The sequence below is a fragment of the Kockovaella imperatae genome, assembly GCF_002102565.1.
Source record: "Kockovaella imperatae strain NRRL Y-17943 chromosome Unknown BD324scaffold_26, whole genome shotgun sequence".
NCBI classification, from domain to species: Eukaryota; Fungi; Basidiomycota; class Tremellomycetes; order Tremellales; family Cuniculitremaceae; genus Kockovaella; species Kockovaella imperatae.
This window is the reverse complement of record NW_019028966.1, coordinates 17,261-44,185: the sequence shown is the minus strand read 5'-3', so window position 1 is coordinate 44,185 and position 26,925 is coordinate 17,261. Positions and strand designations below refer to the sequence as shown.

Genomic DNA, 26,925 nt, shown 5'->3' with positions numbered 1-26,925 from the left:
TAATGTAATGGAGCAGTGACACTTCTATGTAAGCGTAGCAAATGCAGACAACAGACATGCCATGAGTGCTCGCACTGTCAAGATGTTTCTGGCTCAGAAGCCAAACCTTCCTGACGTCCAGCAGAGCAATGAATTGGATGAGGGGAAAGGCTCGCATGTACTATGTGTGCACAGAGTTCGTTCTTGCGCAGGCTCGACTTAGCCAAAGCCGTTGAAAGACCTCTGAGGTATCAGATCCTTTTGGTAAACACAGGCAAGGGTTACACTGTACATTCCGGTACGACGTATTGGCCCTTGAAGATTCAAAGATAGAAGTTGCCCAGCCCACATCCGAACATTGGTCGACTGAAGGCATTTCATCGGTGTGTCAAAGCAACCATTTCCACAGTAAAGGACGGGGTTCCAGTTGCTCGGTGAATGTCATTAGCCATGATCTCGCTTGCCGGAACAGTCCTGTCAACACGATCTACAGCCTGAGGTTCTTTCACACCTTGTGCACTGTGACAGTACGAATGGAAAGTTCATTGCCATTCCAATGACCATTGCCGCGCTGAGATTTCGCCATGGCCGCTGATGCTGTCCAGAGCGATCGGCTAAAGTCAGGCCCTTAGCTTCCGTCGGGAATACGCCTGATATCTTCCTTCGAAGGTGGCAAGTCTCCTCTACAGTTGACAATGTCATGTCTGTCAGGTCACTGCGGGTACATGATCCTTGAATCGGACGACAATGAAGAGGTGCCGGAGCACGCACCTATAGTACAGGTAAGCGGCGACCGCAAGAAAAAGAGACCCCAAGACCGGCAACTCTGATCATATTCCCCTGTTAGTTGTATGCTTGTCTGAGGCGAGCAAACCTCAAGTGATCTACCTCATTGCCTCAAAGTGACGCAGCCCACTACCCTGATCCAGTAGAGCTTGGTGTTCTAAAATTTTTGGTCTACGCCGTTGATCTCGGTGCTGAAGACTGCCTTACCGCCAGCTACCTAGCACATGTCAGACTTTGTAGCCGAAGACGTAGCGTTGGCTAGGCTAGGCGCGGTCGTGACGGCATGAGTGAATCCATTGTCCGCTAAACATGATTTGATGAATCTTGAACAACCGCACCCAGAGGCCCGTTCCCTCTTTTGCTTGGACCCGATGTCAGACCGTGAAGATTCCTTGAACGTCAATGGTTCTGGCTTCGCGAAGTTGACTTTGAGCTGCACGGACATGTCGTTCAATCATGTAAACTCGTTTAATACCCCGTGGACGCCCGAGCCGACTTAGCCGCCAGACTGGACCCGCTCATTTGAGTCACGGCAACGGAAAGGGGAATGGTCAAAAAAGGGAACGAGGAGTTGTGTCATCTATATCAGCTACTTCAAAGTAATTCCATGCTAATGATCAGGGTGTCACTTCTCTACTACATGAAGCGAACAATCAGTGGGTCAAGATGGGACTGGACGCTCAGTCAAGGCTCCGCGGCTGCTTGGTGCTCAAGTGGTGTTGGTGTATCAACTACAATGAAGTCGGCAAATCGTGACAGCCTCAAGAGCACGATTTGCAGACTGCGTCCAGGGCCCACAGTCGGAAACTATGGGATGGAAACTCAAGGTCTGCACTCTGGACTTAGCTGTCCCTTTGCCTCATCTTTAGCGGAACTGGCGGAAAGTAATCGTGTGCATGAACCAAGCTTGATGCGTTCAAGAGCGGCAGTTGGAATAATCGGAATGACTAAGAAAGGGTCTGTACAAACAATCTGGAAGATCATCATCACAGCATTGATATCAGCCATCGTAGCCTGGCCGGCTGACAAGAGATGACTCAGCTGGCAGAACGGAACGATCACTTCCTGCTCAGTTCCGTTGTGGTATCTCATACAATATGAATGACGGTCGCATAATCCTAATAATCCACGAGAGGAATCCGCATGGAACCGCTGATGCCCCGTAGATCGACGCCGCCCAGCGCCATCTTTGATGCAGCTAGAATGCAGGATTTAGCAGCGAGAAGGCACGTGAGCACTGTTCTGACGCCACGACTGCGATAATGCCGAAAATTATATTCCCGGGAGGGGTAAAATGGAAAAGCGCAGTTTTTACATTCAATCATGCCCCCTCCCGTTCTACGTTTTACTCAGCATATTTTTTGCGCCGCTAGACATGAACACGCCCATCGATTCCGAGTTTGCAGATTTTGCATTGGAGCCCTTTGCACTGGAAGGTACTTCGGGCTATTGTCAGATTGATACCGATCTCCAGGCATATCCATCGTCGCCCACACCTTCCTCCACTATGAGCGGGGATGAGGACCATGAGAGGGGATATGGTCTTGATGTAACGGATCACACTGAGAAGACCCAAGTATGCAAGTCTCCAAAGGCGTCGGACCAAGACCCTGAACCGTGTGTAGTGGTCTCGAGATGCGACTGACATTTGTGTAGAGATCATCGCTCAGAACCCCCTTCGGTCTTCCGCGATGATCGTGTCCACAGCATCGGGCCTGGTCATCTACCTTTCCGGCTCAAGCCTCCCCCTTCGCCCTACGCGAATCGCCGGTCGCCTCAGCACTCGGCCTCGACCCCCAACTTCCCGACCTTCGAGGTCTCACCTGATCCAAGCTTCAACGCTGAGGATATGGGCCTATCCATTATTCACTTGGACGAAGTCCCGGCTTTGAAACAGGCCACGATGAAGAAGCATGTCCTGAGAGCTCTTGGCAAGCTCCTTTCAACACTTTCGATTGGAAAGTCCCAAAGCCGACCAGAGGCTCAATCCCGACCGATCCATATGAGCCAAAATCAAGGATCCACGAAGCCCAGCAATCGGTTGGGTTTCATCCATCGGGTCAGTAGCTTCTCCGCAATGGGGCAGCTTGGCCTCAGACATCCTCCTGTGCGGCCCAGACGTCCCTCTTTCTCTCCATCATTTTCGGCAGGACCTGCGGTCACGCCAAAGGATACGATGACCAGCAGGGGCATGGATCAAGACCATACCCAGACAATGGTCAGTGCTCCAGGCTCTGCAGGATATCATGCAGACCAGTCGCCGGACATCTCCCCGGGGCTCACTGGCATTCTTGCGACTCCTTACTTGGCGAAACGGGTCCAAAAAGGAGGACAAGAAGGATTGCTGCATGCTCCGGATGTTACGGCGCCACTCCAGAGACGCAGGGCTGGATCGCTGTAGAGCTACTTTGAAGACACGTTCATCAGTAAAATGAGATAGGATGTGTGTATGTATGCGTAGTCTCTGAAGACGCGTCATGATCTCTAAAGTTTTATAGCGTGCTGTCGTGAGCGTATGTGGGAGGCTTGACACCGGTGCTGTGGAGCATCAGTAATTCAGCTTGAGATTCCCCGTGTCACAGCTTGTGAAATCGTCGACGACACCTACAGTACAAGCTAGGTTGAGACCTCCCGTTGAGCCATCGCAAGGTATGTGATGCGCTTCCGGAAACATAATTCTCAGCCTCTTGTCTTCCATCTGTCCTATCCGGACCGTCAGATCGCTTCGCAAACTTTGTGCCAAAGCCATTTAGGCAGTAGATTGTGACCACAAATGGTTGCTCCTGTCGGGCGTCACCCTGAACATGGGAACATGCAACCCCTTAGAACCCACGCATGCCAGGACTTGGACCAGGGCATCAGGGGACGAGGATGGTATGGGTCTACGTACGCCATCCCGGGACTTCGAGTTTCTGTCTGATCAGGCTAGTTATGACAATCCGGAAAGTGAATGGTACAGAAAAGAAAAAAAAAAAACCACAGATAGCCGTCACAACTCTGAAAGGCAGTAGGCGGTTTTGGGCTGCTTGAACCCACTGCTCTGTGGTGATGAGATGGTGCTATGCACAAAGTCACAGCATGGCGTTAGCGGTCTTCTGGGTCCAGTAACTCTGGCTCGCAATAACGACCGATCCCTGTAGTAGCCACAACTTGTGAGACAAAGTTCGTACTCCTCGTCGCCTATGATCTCACGTAGGCTCCTGGTGACTCTTCAGCAATCCCTGTCAATTGGCTGGAAATGCAACTCGATCGATACTCAGCCAGACCAACGGCGTGCCCTTCAGCACAAATGGATCTTAGATACAGTATCCACCTTCCTCGCGAAGAATACGCTGGGCTAGCTTCCGTTCTCAGTCGATATGTGCCGTCGTCAGGGACAATCGTCACATGTCGCTGACAGTGCCGATTATTGACCATCTTACTCAACGCCGATCGGTGAGGTCAATAGACTTTCAGGTTTTGACACAGTAACTCTTGTTACAGTCAGAGGGAGAAAAATGCATCCCTCTCGCTTGATACGGAATACCCCTATATACCATTACGAAGTGATCAACGGTGTCTGTCATTGCATATGGTGCGTATTGTTCTCTCAACCTTGCCAAGACAGTCCACGGCCGAGACAGAGCTCTCATCCGCCCTTTGTGACAATCTTGACCCCTTCAGGCTTCTTCCCGCTCATCAACCTTGTACGACTGCTCCTTGAGGAATTTTAGACAGCAGCCCTCCTCATACCTGCGGCCGCCATCTACGTGATCATGGATGAGGATGGCCTCCTTACATAAACAACCTGTTGTCCACCCTGCTCCTGCAAAGCACGACGTGTCTTTACTCTAGAAGCTGCCGCTGCTGTTAAAATATCCACCGCTGGTGATGTCAGTAAGCTTCTTGATGTGACAGAGCTTAGAGGTACCCAACACGCAAGCTGACAGCCATGTAGTGCCCAAATGAGTAACCTAGATCCAAGGACAGTGATAAGAGAGTCTGCTTGTGACGGTAGTGGCCCTCGAATATTGAGGACTGCATGTCCAGTTTTAAAGCTTCAAACCGTTACTGCGACGAAGGCTCTCGACTCTCTGCACTATCTGAATGCCTTGTTGACTACGTACGCAGCAGCGCACAAGCAGCTGGCGTTAGATATTTGCCGATGGGATGAGGCAGCAAGAATACAAGAACCGAGAATCTCGTCAGTAAGAGAGCGAAGAACAATCTCTTCCTGAAGGTTATAGGTGTGCGAGTCAATCGATTTCCATACCGTCATGCTGCCGGCGAGTCCGTTGAGGAACAAAACTGTCGAGTTTTTCGTTTGAGATCTTCAATGCCCCGTTCATTCTTGGCGCTCGATAGTTTGTACTCCAATGGTGCTGATTCAACGTCCGCAGCCGGCGGCTCTCGCAATCACCAGGAAAACTCAATTTCTTTAGTCCCGGAACAGTCTGTTGCATGTTACACTTAAGCTGAGTTTCAAAGTCTGATCGGCCGGTCTGAAAACGTTTAGTCTCCATGATCGCAGCTCAGAAGAAAAGTAGACTGTATCCCGTGAGACTGCCACATTCATGCAGTAAAATCAGAGCTTTTCGGCTGTCTGTGGCATATACATACATAGTGAATTGGACCGCCTGCCGGTAAGCTCGTCATTTCGTCAGCTTTCGCCTCTCACCCGATGCGCTGACCAATCTGTTTTGGACAAGATCAGATAAGAGCCTAGACACGGCCTAGATTTAACCGATTCAAGACAACGCAACATACTCATTCGGCGTGGATGGTCTTCGTTTCGAACCATGTCGGGGTTCAACGTGACACGGGTCTGCGCATGCCTTTCAGCTGGACGGACTTTATGTACATTGTAATGTATGCATCAATTGGATACCTGAGTGTTCCTGGTCTCCCTGTGTTAGACGGCTTAGACACGTGACCCAGAAGCCTTCGGAAAGGTCACAGTCAGCTATTTGTACCACCTTTCATACCTACCAAGGTGACAGAAGACGCGAGCTGAGACGTGAGAGAATCATTCAATGACAGCCTCGTGAACGCTATTGTGTTCCCGGGCTTTACGTCACGTTTTTGACACAAAGACGGTTTCAAACAGTAAGAGCTCAAGAGCGACATGTACGTTCTACCGTTTGCGAACTTGCGCCCCAGCAGATTTACACTCTCTCAGCATAGACTTGGGCGACATGGATACTCAGCTCTCAGAGACTTGGAGAACCGGGATCATGATCTTGTCTGAGGCGGAATGACTGTCAATAGCTTGCCCAAATGGCTCTGGTAGTGCGTGCTCAGATCAGTGCCTCTTTAGTGTGGTACTGTCCTCAACTTACATTGTCGGTCCGCTCGACTCTTATATGAGGATGGATTACTCCTCACATCGAGTGAGTATGGAGCTGAGCCTTTGCACTTGCAAGCTATAGTGTTTGAATGTCGGTCTAAGATGTTATTTTTCGATTGCTATCGCGCATTGTTTTCGTTGACAAGCCGAAGAGCAGTATCGATCTTCCTTTATGATCTGATCCAGTCTCCCTTGAGGCGAGTGAACAGAGGCGAAGCTCTGACCTTTTCGTATGACGGTCTCTCATATGCATGTCAGGCGAAAATTGAGATGTTCGGACGTCTCGTCCGTTGGTAGGCTAGCAGGTGAAAATAATCGGTGTGCGTTTTTGTACCTGTTTATTGGAAGTCACTGGATGACCGGCCTGGGAAGAAAATTGTGAGTTGAATGTAGTAAAGCTCGCTTCAGACCCACCGATCCTTGAAACAAGATATAAACAGGATTTTAAAGGCTTGGCCGGCCTTGAAACAGCGAGAACATGATTTTAACCATGTTTCTGCGGCTCGGAACTTTTGGTTTCGGAGGGGAAAAAAACGGTCCCTTCCGCCGCGTTTGAGGTACAGTAGTGATCATTGCCCTGTAAGAGGGGCTGTAACCTCGGCAGGCGACGTTCACATTTTGGTCAGCCAGGCCTTCCATACAGCTCTCGAATTCGTTCCTGCCCTTCTCATCCAAAGGGTCTCCGCGAATTATGACCAGTAAAACTACAGCAGCTTGCACCTCCAGCTCCGCAGTGTCCGAGGGAAAGGGTTTTTTTCGTTGAAGCAGGGGGGAGGAGGAGCAGCGGGAGCAGCAAACTTTTATGAGACGCAAGGCGTCTCTCATTGTGAATGTACGGGATCTAGAGCTATTATAGTGTAAGGCTTGCGCATCAGGCCTGGCTGCGACTCCCTACCTTGAGAGATATACTGGTCGATCATCGAATTGATCGATGAGACTCGAGGTGATCGGAAGATGGTTCTGACGTGTCTCATGCAATTGATTTTCTTCTTGATGGGACTTATCTAGTTGTACATGGACAAGCATTCCTGTCCCAATGTTTCTGATTCTACTAACGTCCATGCGGGACAAGAAGAGTTGAGCGCATCCTCTTGAAGTGTGACAGCTTACATCGCCATGACATGAATCAACTTGACACACGGCTGAGGGTTCAAAGTGGTCCGCATAAGCCATCGTTACAACCGGAAGATCGGGCTGAATGATGAACACCATAGTCAAATGAAGCAGGAAAGCCAGGGCTTTCCAGTTAGCAGGATCAGGAGACCAATGATTAAACACCGGTGGAAGAAAAACCGTATTCGACTGGGATCGTCGACTAGAACCCTGGCGCCTCGGTCCTCCGGCCTCCGGGCAGCTTTGCTCACTGTAATTAATCAACGCTGTTAAGAACCAGAGAGCGGCCCACCTTGGCTTGATTCGCATCAAGGACTGCAAAGTTCACTGAAATGATGATTAGCCGAAGAGTTGCTTCCCAGACGACACCGTTCTCGTGTACCCAGGATTCCCAATTTTGGTAACTCCTCATTCATGTGTGCTTTGAGATGATTGGGGGTAGGAAACTTCGACACGTACAACACGCAAATCAGTGCCCAAAAGGCAAGCTCAATGTTATCGACGTAGACGAGAGACCATGTACAGAAACATCCCTGGAGGTCTCAAGCAGTAATCAGGCGCGAAGAACTAGAGAATCAAGACCCAGACAGAAGCCGAGTCAGTCGCGGTTCTTCACCTTTTCGCTCATCGGCGTATGCTTTACCCAGGCCGACATCTTCCACTGGATCAGTCTAGGCCTCTCAACGATGTCCGGGCTGTTGCACTGGGAATAATGCTGAAGTCTACCGGAACCCAATGCCTTCTCCAAGAACGCCGACCTACTTACTATACGTACTGTACTCTACTGTACCCTACTGTACTGTATTGTACTCTATTGTACTCTACTGTACTCTACTAAAATTTTCCTCGACAAACAATATACTGTAAGCTGTATTACTCCGTTAGTGACCGGCAGGTGTGTATATTATGCTATGTCATGCTTCGCGGATGGTCTACACGGGTTATGAGAGTGGCTCATGGCCGAATGATGGAAGGCAATGATCTAGCCGCCGCCCAAGACCTGTGTATGAAAACAGTTATATACAGAGTTTGAATTCCGAAATGCCTGCAGGGTTAATATTTGCAGTCTCGTATCGATGCTGGCCAATGTTCGGTTGCAAATGGATGAGGGGTACCATGCTTGAGATATCGAAGAAGCCTTGCTTGTGGACTATACATGTAGGCCAGAGCGAGGCCCTCTACGGTTGCGACGTCAGTCTGCGGCTCGACAGGTGACGTCCAAGCCAGGAGGCTTGCGTGTGAGGACGATCATAATCCTGGCTAGATCGTCATTGAAATCCGTCATTGGACTCCAAAGCTGCCAGGTTGAGCATTTTCCACCAAACCAGCCGGACCCCGGGAAAGACAAAGTTCCGTAGCCGAACGGCGGCAGTTCCTTTAGTACAGTATTTTGCCGAGTACCTGACGAAGCCCACTTATTGCAGACCGGCAGCAGATTGCAGAGGCTTATGCTTACCTCTGTTGGCTTGAAATGAGAGAGCGCAACGTTGGGAAAGCAGTACAGGTTATCCGGCACGGATCGCCGGCCTCCGACGGCAGCGACCATTCTTGATGGTATTCTAGCAGCAAAGGATGGCTACTGTTTGACAATCACAGTAAACATCCATGGAATAGCTCGGGATACTCTGTAAGCCCCCAGCTCGAAGCAAGGTGACATAGAAGCCTTTTAGCCTCTTTCCATGACAGACAGCAAGTATAACAGAACTCTCATTGAGCTTCCGTTCGAATATCACAAGGAGAGAAGCCTCTCTGAGAATCTTCTTCTTGGTCTCACAGGCGAGAAAGGATGACCATTTGTAAGAAACCACTGGCACATCATGCGATCCGCAGATCGTTTAAAATCTATCCGAGAGTGCTTTAGGTTGATACAGTATGTATGCCCCCCTGTTCTATCATCCTGCAAACGCGAAGCTTGCAGAGCTCGCGGAGACGGATGATTTCGAGCCAGGTCTGACTGATTGTGAACAGTTGCCATCTGAGGTTTGTGGGCTTGCGACGACTTGAGGGTGGAGGGGGGATGAACGCCATACACCCCTGCGTAAAGACTGCGCAAGTTTCTTTCAACAATGCTCTTTATCCTATGAGGAGATCAGCATAGCAGTCCTAACTTCCTTGTGTCTTAAACAAAATCTGATTAGAAGATAGCGAGCGGCAAGAGCTTGGACCACATTTCAAGGTTGTCGCAAGCCCCTACCAGCAGCCTTGTACAGTACAGTACTATGTATCAGGGAGAGGCTCAAAGGCGCCGGCCGTCCTGTGAGCTGCTGACAGACGGTCTTGCCGATGCCATTGACCTGTGTGTCTGCGCTCAAGGTTGCAAAGCAGGACGTTCCAAGGGGTTTGTTCATGGACCGGAACTCCTTCTCACCTGTCAATGGCATATCCAAAGTGCTTGCAACAATCGCTCTTTCAACCAGTTGCGACTTCTGTACAGAATTTGTGGACCCCAAAACATCTGAGACTTGCCTTATCCATTGACTTCGTACTGTAAAATCATCTCGGGGATCTCGTCTGCCTCTCTTGGGAAAAGGCCTAAGAAGCTTGTACTACATCGGAGAGCACTATGTACCATATCAGGGTGAACAAACCTTGCGACAACACAGTATGTAGTCTGGAGATCCAAAGGCGACACCATGACAAGTTGTGTAGTGTACTGTATATTAACGTTGAGCGATACCAGGTCCCTTCGAAAGAACCGTCCCGTGAGCATATCGACAGACAATCCAAGGCCAACAGTGAGAAGCTAGCAAGAAGTGACTCTCAGTAGTCACTTTGAAACGATTACTTTGTTACTATATTGTATCTTACAGTTGTCACACCTACTGACAGAGGCGATTCCAAAGCCCGCGGCGTCAATTTTGCTGGACTGCTCGAGTCATTGCAAGCAATGTAAGAATCTCGACAGACTGTCCTGGTCCTCGAAAATCAGTCTTTCATCATTCCGAGGCACGCCGCTCTTTGTACCGTAAGACAGGGGTATCACTTGATTGAACCCGGTATGAGCTCGCAATGCCCACGCCGGCACGCCGGCATTGACGTTGTCTGCTGGAGTGGGCTGATAGATTATAAAACTCTCGCAGAAATTGCGATGAATGCAAATTGCGGATGCGGACCTGGTTAGCATATAGAGGTCCAAGAGCTACTCAGACTCTCGACCTCGAGATGCTACACAGACTTGTCCTTCCGGATATGCGCCACGTCTTTTACCATACCCTTCCCATGGTTCAACTTTCTTCATAACACCGGCGATCCCGTAGACTTTGATGATTCTTTTGTGACCGGCCGTACCATATTACACGACAGAACTTCGACAGTGTCTTTTAAATACTGCGATGTTACAGAGCTCCAATTCGAATGCTATCACATGACAGGGCCGCCCACTACCATAAGGGTCAACGATATTGGACAGTAAAATGGTTGCTGGAGCCACGTGGTCGAAAGTCGCTCATTTAAGGTGGACTGCTCAGCCGGTATATTTTGATCGATGGGTATGGATGGTACATCTAACCATCAGTCTCACGGGATGGTGGGATTGTGGAGGTCATATCAATCACCTCACCAAGCTGGCAGCGCATACAATATATGGAGTGCCAGATCGGATATGAAGGATGTCTGTCTCGCAGACCTCGACATTGAATATCCTTATGTTCAATCGCAGATATGCTGAGACCTGGACTTGCCAGTAGTCTAGAAAATCTCGTTTGGAGATTTTGTCGCGCAGCAGCTTGGTCTTCGGCATATGGTGCGATTCGTGTCTAACAGAATCGGTGCTATTATGTGCAAGGAAGGCAGAGGTCAACAAAGGTTTGGGGCAATTCCGGAATTCAATCACTCCGTGTAAAGGTTCGCTGTGCACAAAGAACCAACAGACACAGAGCATCTGTGGCATACGAAGCGTCTCTAATTGCTTTTCTAGACTGGTTCGGGCGCAAGTCAGAGGATGCCTTATGCAGATGAGGATCGTCAGCGGAATGGCGTATTAGGCCGGCTGGGATCAGGATCTAACCTCAGACTATCTGTCAATTGACTCCGTCACCAAAGTGCCCACGTCCGGTCAAGCAGGCTTGACCGGATGAGCCTCTGAAGCTGATATTGCAGGTGTCATAGGCATCATCTGCATAGAGATTGCTATGTAACCACTGTCAAAGCAGGCAGGTGCAATACGTTATCAACATCGTCTGGGCACTGGATAAGAAGACAGCGTTCACGGATGTCCTGTGATACTGAATTAACAGACTGCAATCAGCCATGGCATCCGATCGAAGGCTGTCTGAAGGTTTTCAAGAGTGGGTCTTACAAGGTAAGACCTCTCTCTTATTGATCTTTGACTTGAGATCAACCTCACATATACAAAAATTGGATACTGTATCACACGTCTGGATAGCTCTGGTTAGCGTCCAGCCCTCTTGGCTTCAGCTTTTGCAACGCCTTGGGGGTATCCCGGCATCGCTCGATAGCTACATTATGTCACGATACTGGCGGTCCGGGACGACATTCTCAAAGTCATGTGGAGCCAGTGAGTAAGTCTGGCCTCCATACTGGCGGCCGCTTTGTGAGGCAGATGACGCTTTGATTCCAGAACATTGGCCTCTAGACGCCGATGCATTTGTCAGTTCAGATATTGATCGGAAGTAGTACTGTATGACGTTGACAGCTGGTGCGAACCGGTGGAGAGCCAGGCTTTCCTTGGAAGACTGCCTGTCTCCGTCCCAAACTGGTCCTGAATTTACCTTCGAGGGGACGTTTCCAGAGTCAAAATCATGATATCTTCGGGCCGCTGTCCGGCTGAGGGATGCTCATCAAGTCCTGCCATCAGTCATGTCGGCTCTCCGGTCTATCATAGTTCAAGATAACGCATGTGAGTTGCTTAATAGGTAGGTACGCCCCCCCTATCTCAAGCCTCCTTTCTCCGATAGGTCATCCGAGGCCTACAACCCGAAGCCCCTGTCATCAATATGCGTATGCAGTGAGAAGGCACGATCAGTTCCGGAAAGTCACTCGCTGAACGGGTGCCTCAACACGATCGCAGTGAGAAATCAAATGTAAGCTGGCCTTTCGAGGACCCGGGTCAAGACACTCGCTCTCATTGAATGAGCATCTTTGGTGAGAGACAGTATCATGATGCACGAAATCTGATTACAAGCATATGGCAGTGACCTCTCTGCATCTTATGATTCCAACCCTCGTTGACTCCAGCTTTCTTCGGGTGTCACCTGCGATCAATTCGGGGTTGATGGGAAGGATGGATATGGTGCTCGGCCTCTTTCAAAGGGTCCGGTAGATTAAGTCACGAGGCGGAAATGTAACCACGTGGTCAATTTTGGTTCCGTTGCCCCCCGTGTTGTTTGTTTTCTTCATCTTTCATTCTTCTCACCGTACTCGCTACGGTTGAAGCAATATGCCTCCCCGAACAGTCTCAATCCAGCATGAAGGTGCTGGACCATCCTCACCTTTCACCTCCAGCAACACCCGAAGTACCGATGTGGAAGCAGCTCAGGTCCGGGATGCTGACTTTGACAAGGGAAGCCTTATAACAGCTCCTCGTATGCTGTTCCGGGAGCTTGGCTTTCAGTGGTCCTCTGTTATGAAAGCTTGGAGGTGAGCTGCGGTCTAAGAAACATGTATAGCTGTCTCTAGTCAGTCGATGGATGCTGACGATCGTTCAGCCATAAAGATATCAGATGCGCGATGGTTGATGCCGATGAACCAACATACCTCCCTCATATGTTTGTCTCCCGACAGGACGGCCCCCTCTCCTGTCATCTCTTTCTTCAAGACTGTGCTCGATGCAGTTCAGATACAAAGTTCACCAAGTTCTGCCCCTTGAACTACAAGAACAGCATCCACATCCATGCGTTTCTAGACTCTCAGATCATATACCGGGACGGCGATATACTGGAGCAGAAATCATTTCGGGATGAGGAGGACGGGCATCAGGGTGTAGATTGGGCGGAGCTAGGAGAAGAGATAAGGATATGGGAGGAAAGCGGAGATGAGGTTGAGCGGGTTTACACTCTTCGACCAAGCGACCGACGTGCTCGAGAGGGCTTCCGCGAACGTGTCACTCCGCCTACCGTCGATGGTCGCCCAACAGCAAGATCATACTTCGTCCAAAGACAGAGAGACGCGAGCCTGGACCAAGCTGTCGACATCAGATCCATGTGTGAACATGTACTGAACTGGAAGTTGCCGTTATGCAAGAGGGATGAGCAGCGAAGGCCGAACATGGGTCAGAAGAGACAACGAGACGCCGGTAGCGAGGTATGCTTAACAAATGATCAGCAAGACGAGGCCTAACATCATTCGCAGGCTAACTTGGTCAAACGCCCGCGAAGACGTGCTGCTCGAAGCATGGATGGCAATACGACAGAGAGACCGAACCCGGTGCATCGTCTGCCATACGATCCACAAGACATACACGGGCAAGAGGTAAGTATTGCATCATCTTGGCCGTATCTCTGCTGATACCATGGCAGAACGTTGAGACTGGACGCAATGCTGCAAGCCCTCTGTCTTACTCAATTCACTCAAGTCATCGACAAGAGTTTCCGTCTCCTCGATCAGATACTCCTCAACATGTAGGTCTGGTGATCACAGTGTCAGGCGCGAAGCTGAAGCAGAGCATCGGCAGGATTTTGAATTTGGGCCTGATATGATGGAAGTCCCGGACCATACCTCTGCGTCCGGCAATCACGGCAGCGGGGCATGCGACAACGGCGGAAGTGATGAAGAGGAATCGTCCAGATGCTCCGTGAGTGAGAATGTAGCGAATTGAATGCCGAGACTCGTAGGACAAGGCTGATCGTAGACGTAAGGAAGCCGACTCGGACAAAATTGAAAGGCTGGAACGGACGGTGAAAAATCAGGATATCTTGATCAGATCCCTTCAACGTCAAGTCGACAGGTTCGAGCGAGATCCTCAGTACCAAGAGTTGACCGAGGAGATAGAGGTGCTACACGAGCATATCAAATCCGTCAAAGAGAGGCATCTCAAAGAAGTCGAAGACGATCTCCCTAATGCGGAGCTTGTGGAAGACCTTCACACGGCTCGATTAGATCTATCCTGCTTGAAAATCAAGTTCAACATTTTCACTGACGCCATCATGGATGAGTCCCGGGGCAAGCGTCACATGCCCTTTCTTGAAGCGGTGACCCGAAAGCAAAGACTCGAATGTGGACGTCTCAGACGCCTAGAAGATGAGAACAAAGAGCTCGAGACGGAGCTTGACGAGGTTCGGAAGGAGCTTCGTGTGCTGCGCAAGCGAAAATACGACGAGAACAAGCTTATACAGGAAGCGGAAAGCGAACGGAGGCAGTATGAGTCTTGGAAAACGAAGAACGATCGTATTCTGAAGCGATTGGAGAACGAAAAGGCCGAAGCTATAAAGTCTCTCCAGGAGGGAGAATCCAGACATTCGCGGGTCATCGAAACATTGAAGGCTCGCATGGAGGAAATTCTTCACGAGAAAATGGAAATGGCTAGAGCATCAAGAGACGCTGAATACGAAACATCGCTACAGTTGGAAGAGCTCACATCCGTGAAGGCCGAATCAGTCGAAGCTCATAAACGACTTCAGGAGGAGAGAGACGACCACGCGAAACTGCGCCATGATCTTGAAGCGACTATCGAGGAATTGCTCCACGAGACTGAAGGCCTCTCCTCAGCACTGAACAACTCAATTGCGACGAGTGTCCATCTCAGACAGGAAAAGGCTCGATTGATTGGCGACATCCGTCGACGACGGCAGGACTCACTGGACATGCTCGACTTGGAAACGGCTGCTCATACAGATGCTCGAGCTACGATTGGTCAATTACGTCTCGATCAATCGCTGCGGGATCAACGCGAGTTGCAACTTGGGCTGGAACTTGATGCCAGTGTCATGGCAGCCTTGCACTTAGTCGAGCAGCTGGCGAGCGCGGAGCAGGAGATCCAAACGTTTGAAGATACTACGGACGTGCTCTTATGTCGCCTAGGTGAGGCTTCAGAAGACATTTCAAGAATTACGGCCCAATTGGTCGCCAGCTCCGAGAAGCGTGAGGCATTGGAAGAGGAATTGAGGAGGTATCGGGCGCAGAACTCCGACCTCGAAGGATTGTTTACCGATGTCAAGCGAGCGATGGACAATTTTGGAGAGAGGCGGGAATAGGTGGTGACTTGGATTGTACAGTAGTCCAGGATTCTGACTTGAAGGCCAGGCAAGGGAAAAGGTAGCTTGAGAGGCACCGATTGATAAAGGTCAATGGGTCAAGGTTGTAGACTAGCGTCTTGTATGCATAGTACTTGATTCAGTGCATGACACTCAGTGATGGGACGCCACGACATTCCTTCCATTTATTCTGGCTCAAGATGGACTGCATTTGACTGTGATATCCCCTTGTACCGAAGCTTTTTTCTCCAGCTACTGTAGCTCGTGATGTCTGTCGATTAAGCACGACCGTGAATCCTCTATGAGCTCATCAGCGGCGGACTGATGGTACGTAACATCTGGCGTTTTATCCTTCTGTTGGATTCACTTTAGAGACAATGGCACAAATGACTATTCTGCGATACGAACCTTTCCAGATACAGACAAGCTGTAGTTAGGCAGACAATCGGATCAAGCTCAGAGCTACGATGAGACGAGTCGCTAGGTCCCTGCTTCCGAAGCATTGATTTCGCCTTTTACCTACTCCGGCTCGACATCCAAACAGCCCCCGAGTCCCCGCCAAAGCAGTCCATCTCTTTCTGTTGCCTTGAAACGATTGACAGTTGAGATGTCATGCTACGACAATCAGATCAAGTCCTATCTTCTGACAGACCTTGCTTTCGTGAGCCAATTTCCAATATCGCCTCAGAACGTCAATGACACCGCTGTCACCCTTTTTGACCGACTCTCAATGAGACAGGAAGTATCCGGCGGGCAAGTCCAGGAAGAAGCCTCCGCGATCGTGCCATGCCTTATTGTCCCACATTCCCAGACGGCAATCTGAGATTGAGCTAGGAATTTCACGCTATGCCTACCATTTAGATGGACAGTCTCTTTCTGGATGCATCTGCTGACATCATCGAATGCTACCGTCCAGTCCGCGGTGCCAGCTTCTAAAAGTGCCCCAATGGTCTGATTGATGTGTGCCAGCTGGTAACAAGCGTCAAGATTGTCATTGGGAGTCGACTCACTGCGGCCTTCTGCCTGTTGATCTTGCTCTGCCTGTCTCTCCGATGCGCTGCTATCTCCTCCTTGATCTGATCGCTTGATATATGGGTGGAGTCGGGGACCGGTCCCAGGCGGGCCATAAGTATATCAGATGACCCCACTTGGATGGATGACAGCGACATGTCGAGGAGGGGAGATCGCAGCTCAGACAGCTCAAAAGCGGTCGGGATGGATCTGTCCGACTCCAGGGCTATCAGCTCGAGCTGTTCTATGGGTAGACTCAATACTTACCGTATGGTCATATGATGTGTGCCGACCATGTCCCATACTGGTCCTGTCGCCAGGGATAGACGCTGCGAGTTTAGCATTTCTGCTCAGAACACTGACTCTCATCTGATTCACTCCCTCGATCGTTCTCGGCAAGACCGTGGGGTGCATTTGAGTTCTGCTCCGAGCCCGTATGGTCCAGTCCGTCAGTGATCGTGGTCTCGTCCAAGCGCATGGGGAGTCGACCGTCAGCGGGGGTGAAGAAAGACACCCCCACATACCCCGATGCTATTGACCGGTTTTGCTCATCCATAGTAACTGGTGATATGTTTGGAGTGGAGCGGGAAACGCAATCTCTTGGCATCGAGTCGAGTGGGAGTAAAATAGAAAAATAATTAAATAACCACGCGGTAGAATGCATATAAAAATTTTCCACATTCATTTCCCTCTTACTTTGTACTTCCTTCTACCTGCGGACATGCCCTTGGACCTCGCCGCAGCCACTCCTGCTCCTACGTCGGAGGTTGACGGTGAGATACCGTTTGTCTGAGAGTAGCTCATAGTTCACAGTTGAGAAGCTTCTTGCCGACTATTGCGACAGAGGTGGCTCTGTCGCTCGTCTCAAGGACATTTGGGTGGGCGCTGTGAGGAGGATCTTCAGCCTAATGTAGCTTAGCTCGTGATCAATCGCAACCAACTTGGTACCTCAACATTCTCCTCTGAGGCTGGAAATCAGGACAATTCCATGAACCCCGTCGATGTACTCTTGGAAAGAGTCCAGAACGATTTGGGCTCTCAGTGCATCATTGCTCTCGGCGAATCGTAGGCAGCATTAGATTTGGATGGCGCTGACATTCACACAGGGGTGCAGGCAAAACATACAACCTGCAACGTATGGTCGGAAAGCTCGACAGTCTCCGCGCTGGGACATGTGACTCACAAGCAGATATATTGAAAGCATTGGAGTCCTTCAGCACGGCCGAGACAATGCTCAACAGATGCTCAACTCGTATGGGTACCATCAACCATGTGAGCACCTGTTTTGGTCTGTATGTAGCTTGAGCCCCTCTGACTCGTCACAGTACATCTTGACTCCCAATGGGAACGGCATCCAGTCATGTCGGATTCTTCCCTTTGCACTCGAGACATCGCGAGTCTGCATGCTCCCAAGACCGGCCCATCAATCCAATTTTCTCATCCTCCATCAGTTAGGAGCAGCGAAGCACTCCGGACATCATTTCAGGCTGCTTCCCGATTGCAAGTACCACACGAACATCGAGTTGAAGCGGTCTTGGGAAGCTACCGAAGAGATGATGAGCAAAGGACTGGGTCCCGATACATGGGCGGCCGTTGTGGAGGCTCTGACTGCCATTCTTCATTTGGGCAATGTCACGGCCAACAACTTCAAGGCGATTGAAGACGCCAGCCTGGGGCTGGGGGTGACTAGCGCCGAGCTCGCCGACTATCTCCTGAAGTCTGCATTGCCGGAAGGCTCTAGGAAGAGCTCAGAACAGGTCACGGTCACAAGGGATGCTATGATCAAAGCTTTGTACCGCGCTTTGCTGGACGTGAGCATGAGGACTGCTCTATAATTGACGCATCAGTTTGTCGTACAACAGATCAACGAGCAAGGCGGAGCCGGTAAAGAAGCCGAAAACGGCCCCAGCATCAGTCTTGTCGATATGGTATGACTTGTTGCGATGTAAGAGCTGACATGGAAGATCGGTTTCGAGGATTTCGACGATAGTAACTGCCTTGAGCAGCTGCTCATCAATTACCTCAACGAGGAATTGCACCAAGCTGTGAGCCTGTCCACGATCATGCTATTGCCTCATCTCACCGACTCCAGTACGTCACGGGTATGATCAAGGTAAGTCGACACTGCTACTCTTGACCGGGACCTCGAGCTCACAAAGTCAGCAAACTCGAGATGATCTGGCCGCCGACGGCATACGGCTTGATAATGCTGACTTTGCCCCCTCATCAACCATTTCAAAGGCGCGCCAGGTCATTGAGACGCTCAACGATCGCTCACGCCAGCCTGGAGGTCCTCCCTTGGTGAAGTCTCTGGAGGCTCTCCATTTGATTTCGGAAAATTCAACCACCTTCGAGGTTGAGGTTGCCGCGTTCGACCACTGGGCGGGCAGAGTGAAATATAACTGGAAGGACATGGTCCTCCAGAACAGATCGTCTCTGCCTCACGGTCTATGGACACTTTTCGGAAACTCCGAGAATGCCGTCGTACGTTACGTTGGAAATATTGGTATGAACCAGAAGGGACCGTCCAACAAGCCGGTTGCTGGTCAATTGCAGGATAATATCAAGTTCGTTCTTCAGACACTGGGCAAGGCACAGCTTCACTCTATCATCTGCATCCGGCCAGCGCGAGCGACGTCCAAATCAACTTGGGATACCGCCGCGATATTGGACCAACTTCGGGCGGGCTCAATGAGGGACGCCCTAAAGCTCAAAGAAGCAGTCTGGGAAGTCTGTATTCCCAAAGTGGTATTTCAAGACCGGTAAGCCTCATTACAAGCTCCTGACCGGCTTTGCTTATTCTCACTAGGTACTGTCCCGCGGTGCCTCTCGTCGAATGGCTCAAAACTGCCGTACCATCTGGAGACTACGCAATCGGGAACAAAAACTTGTACCTGAGAGAACAAGATGCGACAAGAATCAAGGCTGACTGTAGGTGCCGACATAGGGACGTGCTAATGCGGAGCTGCCACACAATCTCTGTTCCCAACTCTGCTTGGCCCGGCGGATCTGGAGACAGAAAACGACAAGTCTGCTTGCGACGACTCTGTTTTTCTTGGTCAAGGCGACCTTACAATGCAGTTTCTCGACAGCTCATATTTGGACAGTGACGATCTTCTCAAGGAGCGTCGAAATCGAGAATTGGCCGAGACACTTTTGTCTCACGCGAATTCACGAATCGCTGAGCTCGAGGATCAGGTCAGAGTATGCGCCGAGATCAATGCCCAGCAGCGAAAGACGATTGAAGGTAGGAAGCAGTTAGAGTCGGCAGTCATTCAACTCCGGCGCGAACTCCACGACATCGGCAAGGAAAAGCGGGAACTGGACCGCGTATGCGTCGACTTGCGTTTGGATCTCTCCGCAGCCTTGACTCAAGTGGATCATCTCACTTCATCCAACAAAGATATCCTTGAGACAGCCGCTGCAGACAAAATGACCCTCGAAAGTCAGGTTTCCCGCCTATCAGAAGATCTGGCAGCCTCGAAAGATCAGCTGGTGACCTTCCAAACATCAGTGATCGCCACCGTCAGCTTCCTCTGCTCAATGCCGGACGTCATGCGAAAAAATCCTCATGCGTGTGCAATCAATGCAGCGGTGGAGATTCTCCACACGTTGGTCCAGGCCTTCCTCCCGGTTGAGAGAGGAACAGGGTGGGATTCGAAGGCAGAGGAGATCAGAACCATGTTGGTCACCATGTCAAGGGTGAGATCGATTTATTATACTGTACTTCTGCTGAAAGACATCAGTCTGCACCTGGGGGCTTTCGGACTGCAATACTTGCGTTTCTCGTGTCGAAAGGGCTCAATGGCCAGTACCCCAATGTGGCTCATTTCATAGCCGCACAGAAGGCCATCTGGAAGACAATTCCACAACGCGCCGGTCTTGATACTACTTTACAGAAGAACGCCAACCGGATCAAGATTTCCAATATCGAGACCTTGCTCAGAGAGGTTCATCAGGATTGCAATATGCTTGCAGAGACTGACAGGACAGCCTTGATGGAGACCTTTCAATCTCAGATCATAGAGGCTGTGACGAAAGGTCAGATCCGCCATGTCGCATCGTGCGAAGTCGAGACTCTGAGAGCTGCTCTCAGCAGAATCATCTTTGCAACGGAGGCTGACTGAAGAAGTGCCACTCTCGGCGTTTTGATCATTCTTGGCGTTTCAAATAAATTACCGCATGCATCCCCATTCCACTTCGCAACCCCATTCCTCATTGATTGCCCACAGGTCTGCTTTGCATACTATTACCATACTTCCGCATACTACATCGGTCATAGTACCGTAGTGCTGCCCGCTTCAACCAAGCACAGATCAAAGACCCTTACACCGATGAACACCCCAACTTATGCCGAGGTGGTGAAAGGTACAAGTCGTATTCGAGTCGAAGAGCCTCCGACGCCTTGGGTTCTAGTTCACTTGGACACGTTGTCACAAGAGGGTCAAGACAGAGAACAGGAACGCGGTGAGTACACTTTATAGGCTGGTCTCATGCTCCTAGAGGCAGCAAGACGTCCCAGAAATGTCACTCGCGAGATTCCACGCACACCTCCTACACCAACTCCACTGCCAAAGCTCCTCAACCAAGGCGGAGAATCTCTTTCTTCGTCAAATCAAGGTGACACTGGCCAAACTCTACCCCGAAGGTCCCCTCTGCCCTCTGAATGGTCACTTTCCTCAGGTTTGCTCCGTTTATGGTATGGCTTGCTGTCACTGACCTCTCTGTAGGTTTCACGTCGGCAGAAGACTCGACAGCTACTCGTGTCACCGCTACATACCATACGATACCGCTACATGCCATCCCCAGCACGATCTCTACACCCAGCCCAGTCAATGTCAGCAGCAATGTTTGGCCCGAAGCACTATCCGACCCCGAGAGTATGATGGCACCCAACACACCAGCAAGAAAGCCTATCGAGAGTCTTGGGGCAGGCTGTCAATCAGGTCTAGGATCTCGTGAGCCCCCTCTGAGCCTCGGGTCAGTGGATGGCCATTCCGTTTCTGCCTCTTCGCCCCTTCCGGAAAGAGGACCTCCTGGGGCACGGCTCAGTGGGATTCAATCTCCTGATCGGATCCGGACGTTGCTGGCTTTCGCCGAATCTCCATTCAGCGCTGTGCGACGAGACGATGCGTCAGATCTGTCTTCCAACACCAGCATGGCTGGATTCGAGACCCCATCGAGCTCGCCGCATCATCTGGCTACCTGCTCCCCCAGTCAGATCCTTCGTATGCTGGATTACTCAGATTGGCTCCCAACTCCCGCTGTATCTCGAATCGGCCCTCAAAGAGTATACCTACCGATGGACCGTGAAGGTAAAGGTGGAATCGTACCTCTGCGCAGATCTGATGGTCCGAACGGTCAACAAGTCGACGGTCTGAACCCAATAGTGCCAAATTCGGCAGCAGTTCCTTCAACATCAAAGGATCTGTTGAGCTCAACCGAGTGCAAACCATCGTCTGGCACCCCCGAATGTCTTGGAGCCGCCTCCGAACTCAGTCTTAGATCTCCGAGCTTGCCGACAGCCAGCATCAAGACCAATCAACTCGAACCCAATGACCTGTCAACCTACCAAAGCCAGGAGCCTCAACGGAGTGTACCTGCCTCGGTATTTACCTTATCACTGGAACACCTGCCTGTGGTCACAGAAATGACTGGCATCGACAGCACCATCTCCTCCGCGTCCGTCGCAGCACATGTCCACGATACTGGTTCCCCCTCAATCCCTCTTTTGTCAATCACTTCATTCCCCGCGCCTGAACTCGCACCTCAATTTCCCGAGACAGCTTTTGCTCTGGTGAACCATCATCCATCGGGCCCTTCGAAAGGTAAATTTCCGGAAACGTACGAAAGCCATTCATCTCCTGGTCTCACCAATTCCTCCTCATCCGTCAACTATAAGCAATATCAGTTGCAACGACGACCCTGGTCATCTCCCTATGCAGCCGATACGTCGATACCGGAGCCAAGCCACTCAGTCCTAGACCGGGGGATAGGTGATACTGGCTCTGATATCCACCAGCTGGATCCTGGCTTCGCTAAATCAAGAACAGATGGATCAATTCACTCTGTTGGGAGCCTGAATACAGAGGCGCTCTCCTCAACTACTAGAAAACAGCCTCAGCTGTTGGCTGGTGCCGTGTCGGATGCGGCGACGTGGATGAGGCATGATCCCCAGGATTTCCATGACAATCAACTCCCAGACCTGCTCGGGAAGATTCGTGTGCATCACCTCAATGGACGAGATGGTGCCGAGGTAGAGCGACGGATTGAGCAAGAACAACTTGAGAGACGGACACAGCAGTCGATGTTGCAAGCAAGACTGCCTGTTTGGGAGAGGCGTGGTAAGAAGGGTCCAGAGAATTGATCTCAAGAGTCAACAGAGGCGCTTGCCCAAACCAGAGTCTGAACACCGTGGATGATGGTTCCTCACTACTTCAGCGCTATGTATGAAATTCAATTCTCGCTAGGAGACCGCAATGGCGTGAAACGATCCTACCGTTTCCCCTTGTTGTGTCTTTTCGTTTCATTGATGACGCCTTACGTGCAACGGTTCAAGGCAAAAACCCTACCCATCTTGAATTATTTGTGTTCTACGAACAAGTCCGTTATTAAAGTGAGTGCATATCCACTCGAAGCTAGACGCGGCTCCACAAGATACCATCTAGGCGTCTCTATGCAGCCCTCTGACGGCCCGGCCATTGTCTTCCATCATGCGGGATCGCCGATAAAACATTGCGAATTGCATTTGCAAAATTTTTGCAAAACGGGTAATCTTTTTCCTCCCAATTATTTAAAAAAAAAGGCAGTCCAGGCTGGTCGGGCGGCATCGCTAGAATTACTGTAAGAGCCTCCTCGAGTTCTTCCAGACCCACTCGCAGTCAGTTTGACAATTATCTAGTCTCTCCGAGACAGAACCAGTTGGGTGTTGCATGCTTCGAACAGGATAATAAGGGCTCAGTAGCCCAGAGTCGTCGGTCAAGCGACATGGATATGTCAGGTTCAAGACCAAGCATGACGAAGAGAACGCTTGTATGAGCAGTAGATTGGTTTTATATTTGCAGGCTGCCCGTTTAGTGTCACTGGTGCGATTGGTGTAGTACGTTATTCATGCGGATGGATGTCTGTTGTGCTCCTTACTTCCGGCATGTGTTCGAATGTGAGATGAAAATGCATCTCATACCGCCATTTGCTCAGCAGTCTGACTGTCATTGATGCAGGTGATCATGCCAAGACTGGCATCTGTATCACTCGTAAACGCTAGCACATGAACATGAATTTCATGCCAAATAGACCCAGTCAAAGTCAATAGTACTCCGACTTTGAAATAACGATGATAACGACGACAAAGGTGCCCTTAGTACAATAAACAAGATTTTTTACCATTATCGACCTAAGATTACCCTTATTACAATAAAAAAGATTTCTTACCATCAATCAACCTGAAATAGTTTCTTGACGATATTCAAAGGTTCGTACAAATTCAGACAAGCTCTGCCAAACTTGCAGATTTGACGTCGGAGGCAGTGGAGGACTCTCGGTGCTGATTGAAGAACGCCATGGAGCTGAATCATATGTATAGACATGGCAAGTGAAAAGCCAACATACGGCAACGCCCACACTTACAGTAGTGAGACGTCAGGCGTTGATGTGTACGGACAATCAATTAATTACACTCATACCTTGATCCAAACATCCGGAAAGGGCTCTCACCATTGCCCGTAGGTTTGAACATGTATCCGAACACGGTCCAAAGGATTAGGCTAACGTTGGAACAAGATCCAAAGGTTTGGATTAGTGTCCAAACGTACTCCAAAAGTTTGGAGTCGTGTCCAAACATGTTCCAAAGGTTTGGACCGCGTTCTGATATGGTCCAATGTAATGGACCGCATTCCAATATGTCCCACGTCTCTGAATTATTGTCCCCCAAATGGTCAAGACCTCGTACCGCGTCCCAGCATTGGATGCTGAATAATGATCGATTTGCATATAAAGACATGATAATGGTAGAAGGATCAATTGGTGGCGGCTAGAAAGTGGAAGGAAATATCCATCATTCGGAAGAACATATCGAGATGAGCAATTCTACACCATAGAGCTTGTACAACAATGTCTGAATAAAGGTGAAATGCTGAGTTCTTCATCTGCTATGAATCAGTGAATACTGCTACGTTGGTCCGGGAGCTTCATGCTGCATCAGTGCCCTTGAATTCCTCATGATCAGCAAATGAATCGACTGCAGTGACAGAGTGTGAGCGTATGCTGAAGAAGAAAATGCTGATGGAAGCGATCCATAGGAAAAGGTTTCACAAGAACAGTTTTAGAAAAAGATGAATTAGATGCTAGAAGACTTTTAATTCTTCTATTGAAATTATCAATTGGCAGTCAAACTTGCCGGAATGATAGATTGAGTGGAAGGACCCATCATTTGCATTTTCGTCATGTAATTGAGTATCCTGATCAAGCAACGTTGATCATCGGCTGCGCAAGATTAAGACCACTCTGAAAGCCAGATTACGTAGATAACGGTATCAAAAAATCCACCAATCGTTAGAGCTAAAACGATGCCATATGTATATCAGCAAGGCAAAAAGATCCACTCAACTCAATGCTCTTCGCATCACACTCCGAACTCCTCAATCTCAAATTTATCGGCAAATCTATCGCCTTGCTTTGTTCCGAGACACATCACAAGCCTTGCTACAGATCGCTCGCACCCAGTGATTTGCATTTTGCCGCCTAAAACCAAAACTGAGCAAAATCATACCGTTGCAATCGATTCTTCAGTCTCATGTATGAAAGACTATATCGCTGTCGGTAACCGAACACCTGCTTGGATTTGGAGTGTATCGACAATTCACAAACGACTGCTTGTAACGACAATTCACGGACGACTGATTGACCTCTTTTTAAAAACTCACGTCTTTGTTCACATGAGAGACTTGCTATAAAAGGTTCCTGTGTCTACGTCTGCATCGCTCACCAAGAAATTGATCTGACTTTTGTTTTAAGCGTCAGACATCGATAGCAGCAGAATACCCGTTGTGATTCTGTCATGTGTCGAAGGCAGAAGGGTAGCAATTGCAGTTGCGCGTAGTGTTTAAATCTCGTCAGGTATGCAGCTTTCATCGTATCTGAAATGAGGTACCGCAAAAACAAACAGTGTTCAGAGTGCCTTAACAATGAAACGACAAGAATGGCATATCGCACCGCAATCGCTCATGGGATATGTGCGTTGTTGCGACGGATGATATGTTCGAGTCAATGTTTGCTACAGTAGACTTGCTAACAGCACCACTCTTCCAGAGGCATTAACCCAAGAAATGTCTGATCTTACGGGAAAATACCTCCAAGCAGAAATTCCTCAATCTTGGATATTGTGATCAGAGACCCTGACAGGACCCTAAGCGTGAGTTCAGAAAATAGCCGGGACAGACTTGCCGTATCAAAAACCTGCTATGACATCGGAGTTCAGGCTTTCAGTTTGGGAAAACTCCCACACATATTTGTATTTTGCTGTATCGATGGATGGACAATTTTAAAAAAACGGGCTAGTTGTTTCCAGCGATTTATGATCGATCATATCTCCGAATGGAGGTCTACTTTTCGTACCTCCATCTTATGTCAAGGCTGCGTAAGGCTGTCGACTTGAATGGCCAGAATGTCGCAACGGGAAAGACAAGCCCACATGGATCAGGCATCTGCGATGAAGACAGAATCAGCCTGGTCCCCTCCTGTATTAAGCGGACCTCTGTCTGCTTTGCAACCCGTACAGCAATCAATGGCAATAATATTTGCAAAGTCACCCTCCAGTGATAGATGATCTATGTGATTGTGGTAACCTCAAAGCAGCAGATGCCTGGAGAGCCATTTAGACAAGAAAGGCATCTTAGTGCCTGACTTGATCTCGTAATTCAGGAATGTGCCTTAAGAATAGCATCTTACAGCCTTTGAGAAGTATTAGAGATGTAAAGGAATCATGTCCAAATCTTTGGGCTCGAGCCCAAATCTTTGGATCGGTGCTCAAATCGTTGAATTCGCGACCAAATTTTCGTATAATGTTCACAGCAAAGCCTATTGTTTTGGACTGATACCACACATTCGGGCCTGCAGTAGTAGACGTGAGATGCTCTGTACACCGAGATAAAACTCATGGGATTCCATCGGTGCGATTCAACAACCAGCTGTCAATGAGAAATTGAAGAACCCGGTGGTGGACTCGATGAAACAATTGGAAGTGGCGAAGACCACGCGTCGACCATGAGGGCGATGACCTGTCAGTCGATCCCGTTGGATGGATCAGTCTTCGCTCATCGAAGAGCGGATGTGAACCGTGAGCTCTTCCTTCATCAATAACATATTCCCAATCACGAAGGACTTCGGGCAAGGCGATACCGCGACCATAGCCAGTCATCGAGTAAGACGCGGACCACTTGCTCCGTGTATGTGCTCACACCTCGCGATCTGTCTATCGGCGCTTGTCGGTGCTCCACGAACAAAGACCGGGTTATAGTCCGCCTTCATCGTTCGATAATTTACACAAAGTCGGCACCTTGTGGA

The 26,925-nt window shown here is 49.7% G+C and overlaps 2 protein-coding genes across 2 annotated transcripts; both read left to right on the top strand.

Moving 5' to 3' along the window:
• Window positions 1–12,582: 12,582 nt before the first annotated feature.
• Window positions 12,583–15,629, top strand: BD324DRAFT_286651 (hypothetical protein). Its single transcript, XM_022012382.1, has 6 exons — window positions 12,583–12,802; window positions 12,871–13,465; window positions 13,514–13,633; window positions 13,681–13,782; window positions 13,836–13,955; window positions 13,996–15,629. The coding sequence occupies exons 1-6, from the start codon at window positions 12,603–12,605 to the stop codon at window positions 15,352–15,354; spliced, it is 2,496 nt and encodes an 831-aa protein (XP_021867674.1). The 5' UTR covers window positions 12,583–12,602; the 3' UTR covers window positions 15,355–15,629.
• Window positions 15,630–17,560: 1,931 nt separating this feature from the next.
• Window positions 17,561–18,247, top strand: BD324DRAFT_640191 (hypothetical protein). Its single transcript, XM_022017328.1, has 2 exons — window positions 17,561–17,637; window positions 17,691–18,247. Exons 1-2 carry the CDS (start codon window positions 17,596–17,598, stop codon window positions 18,198–18,200), a joined length of 552 nt encoding a protein of 183 aa, XP_021867673.1. The 5' UTR covers window positions 17,561–17,595; the 3' UTR covers window positions 18,201–18,247.
• The last annotated feature ends 8,678 nt before the right edge of the window (window positions 18,248–26,925 follow it).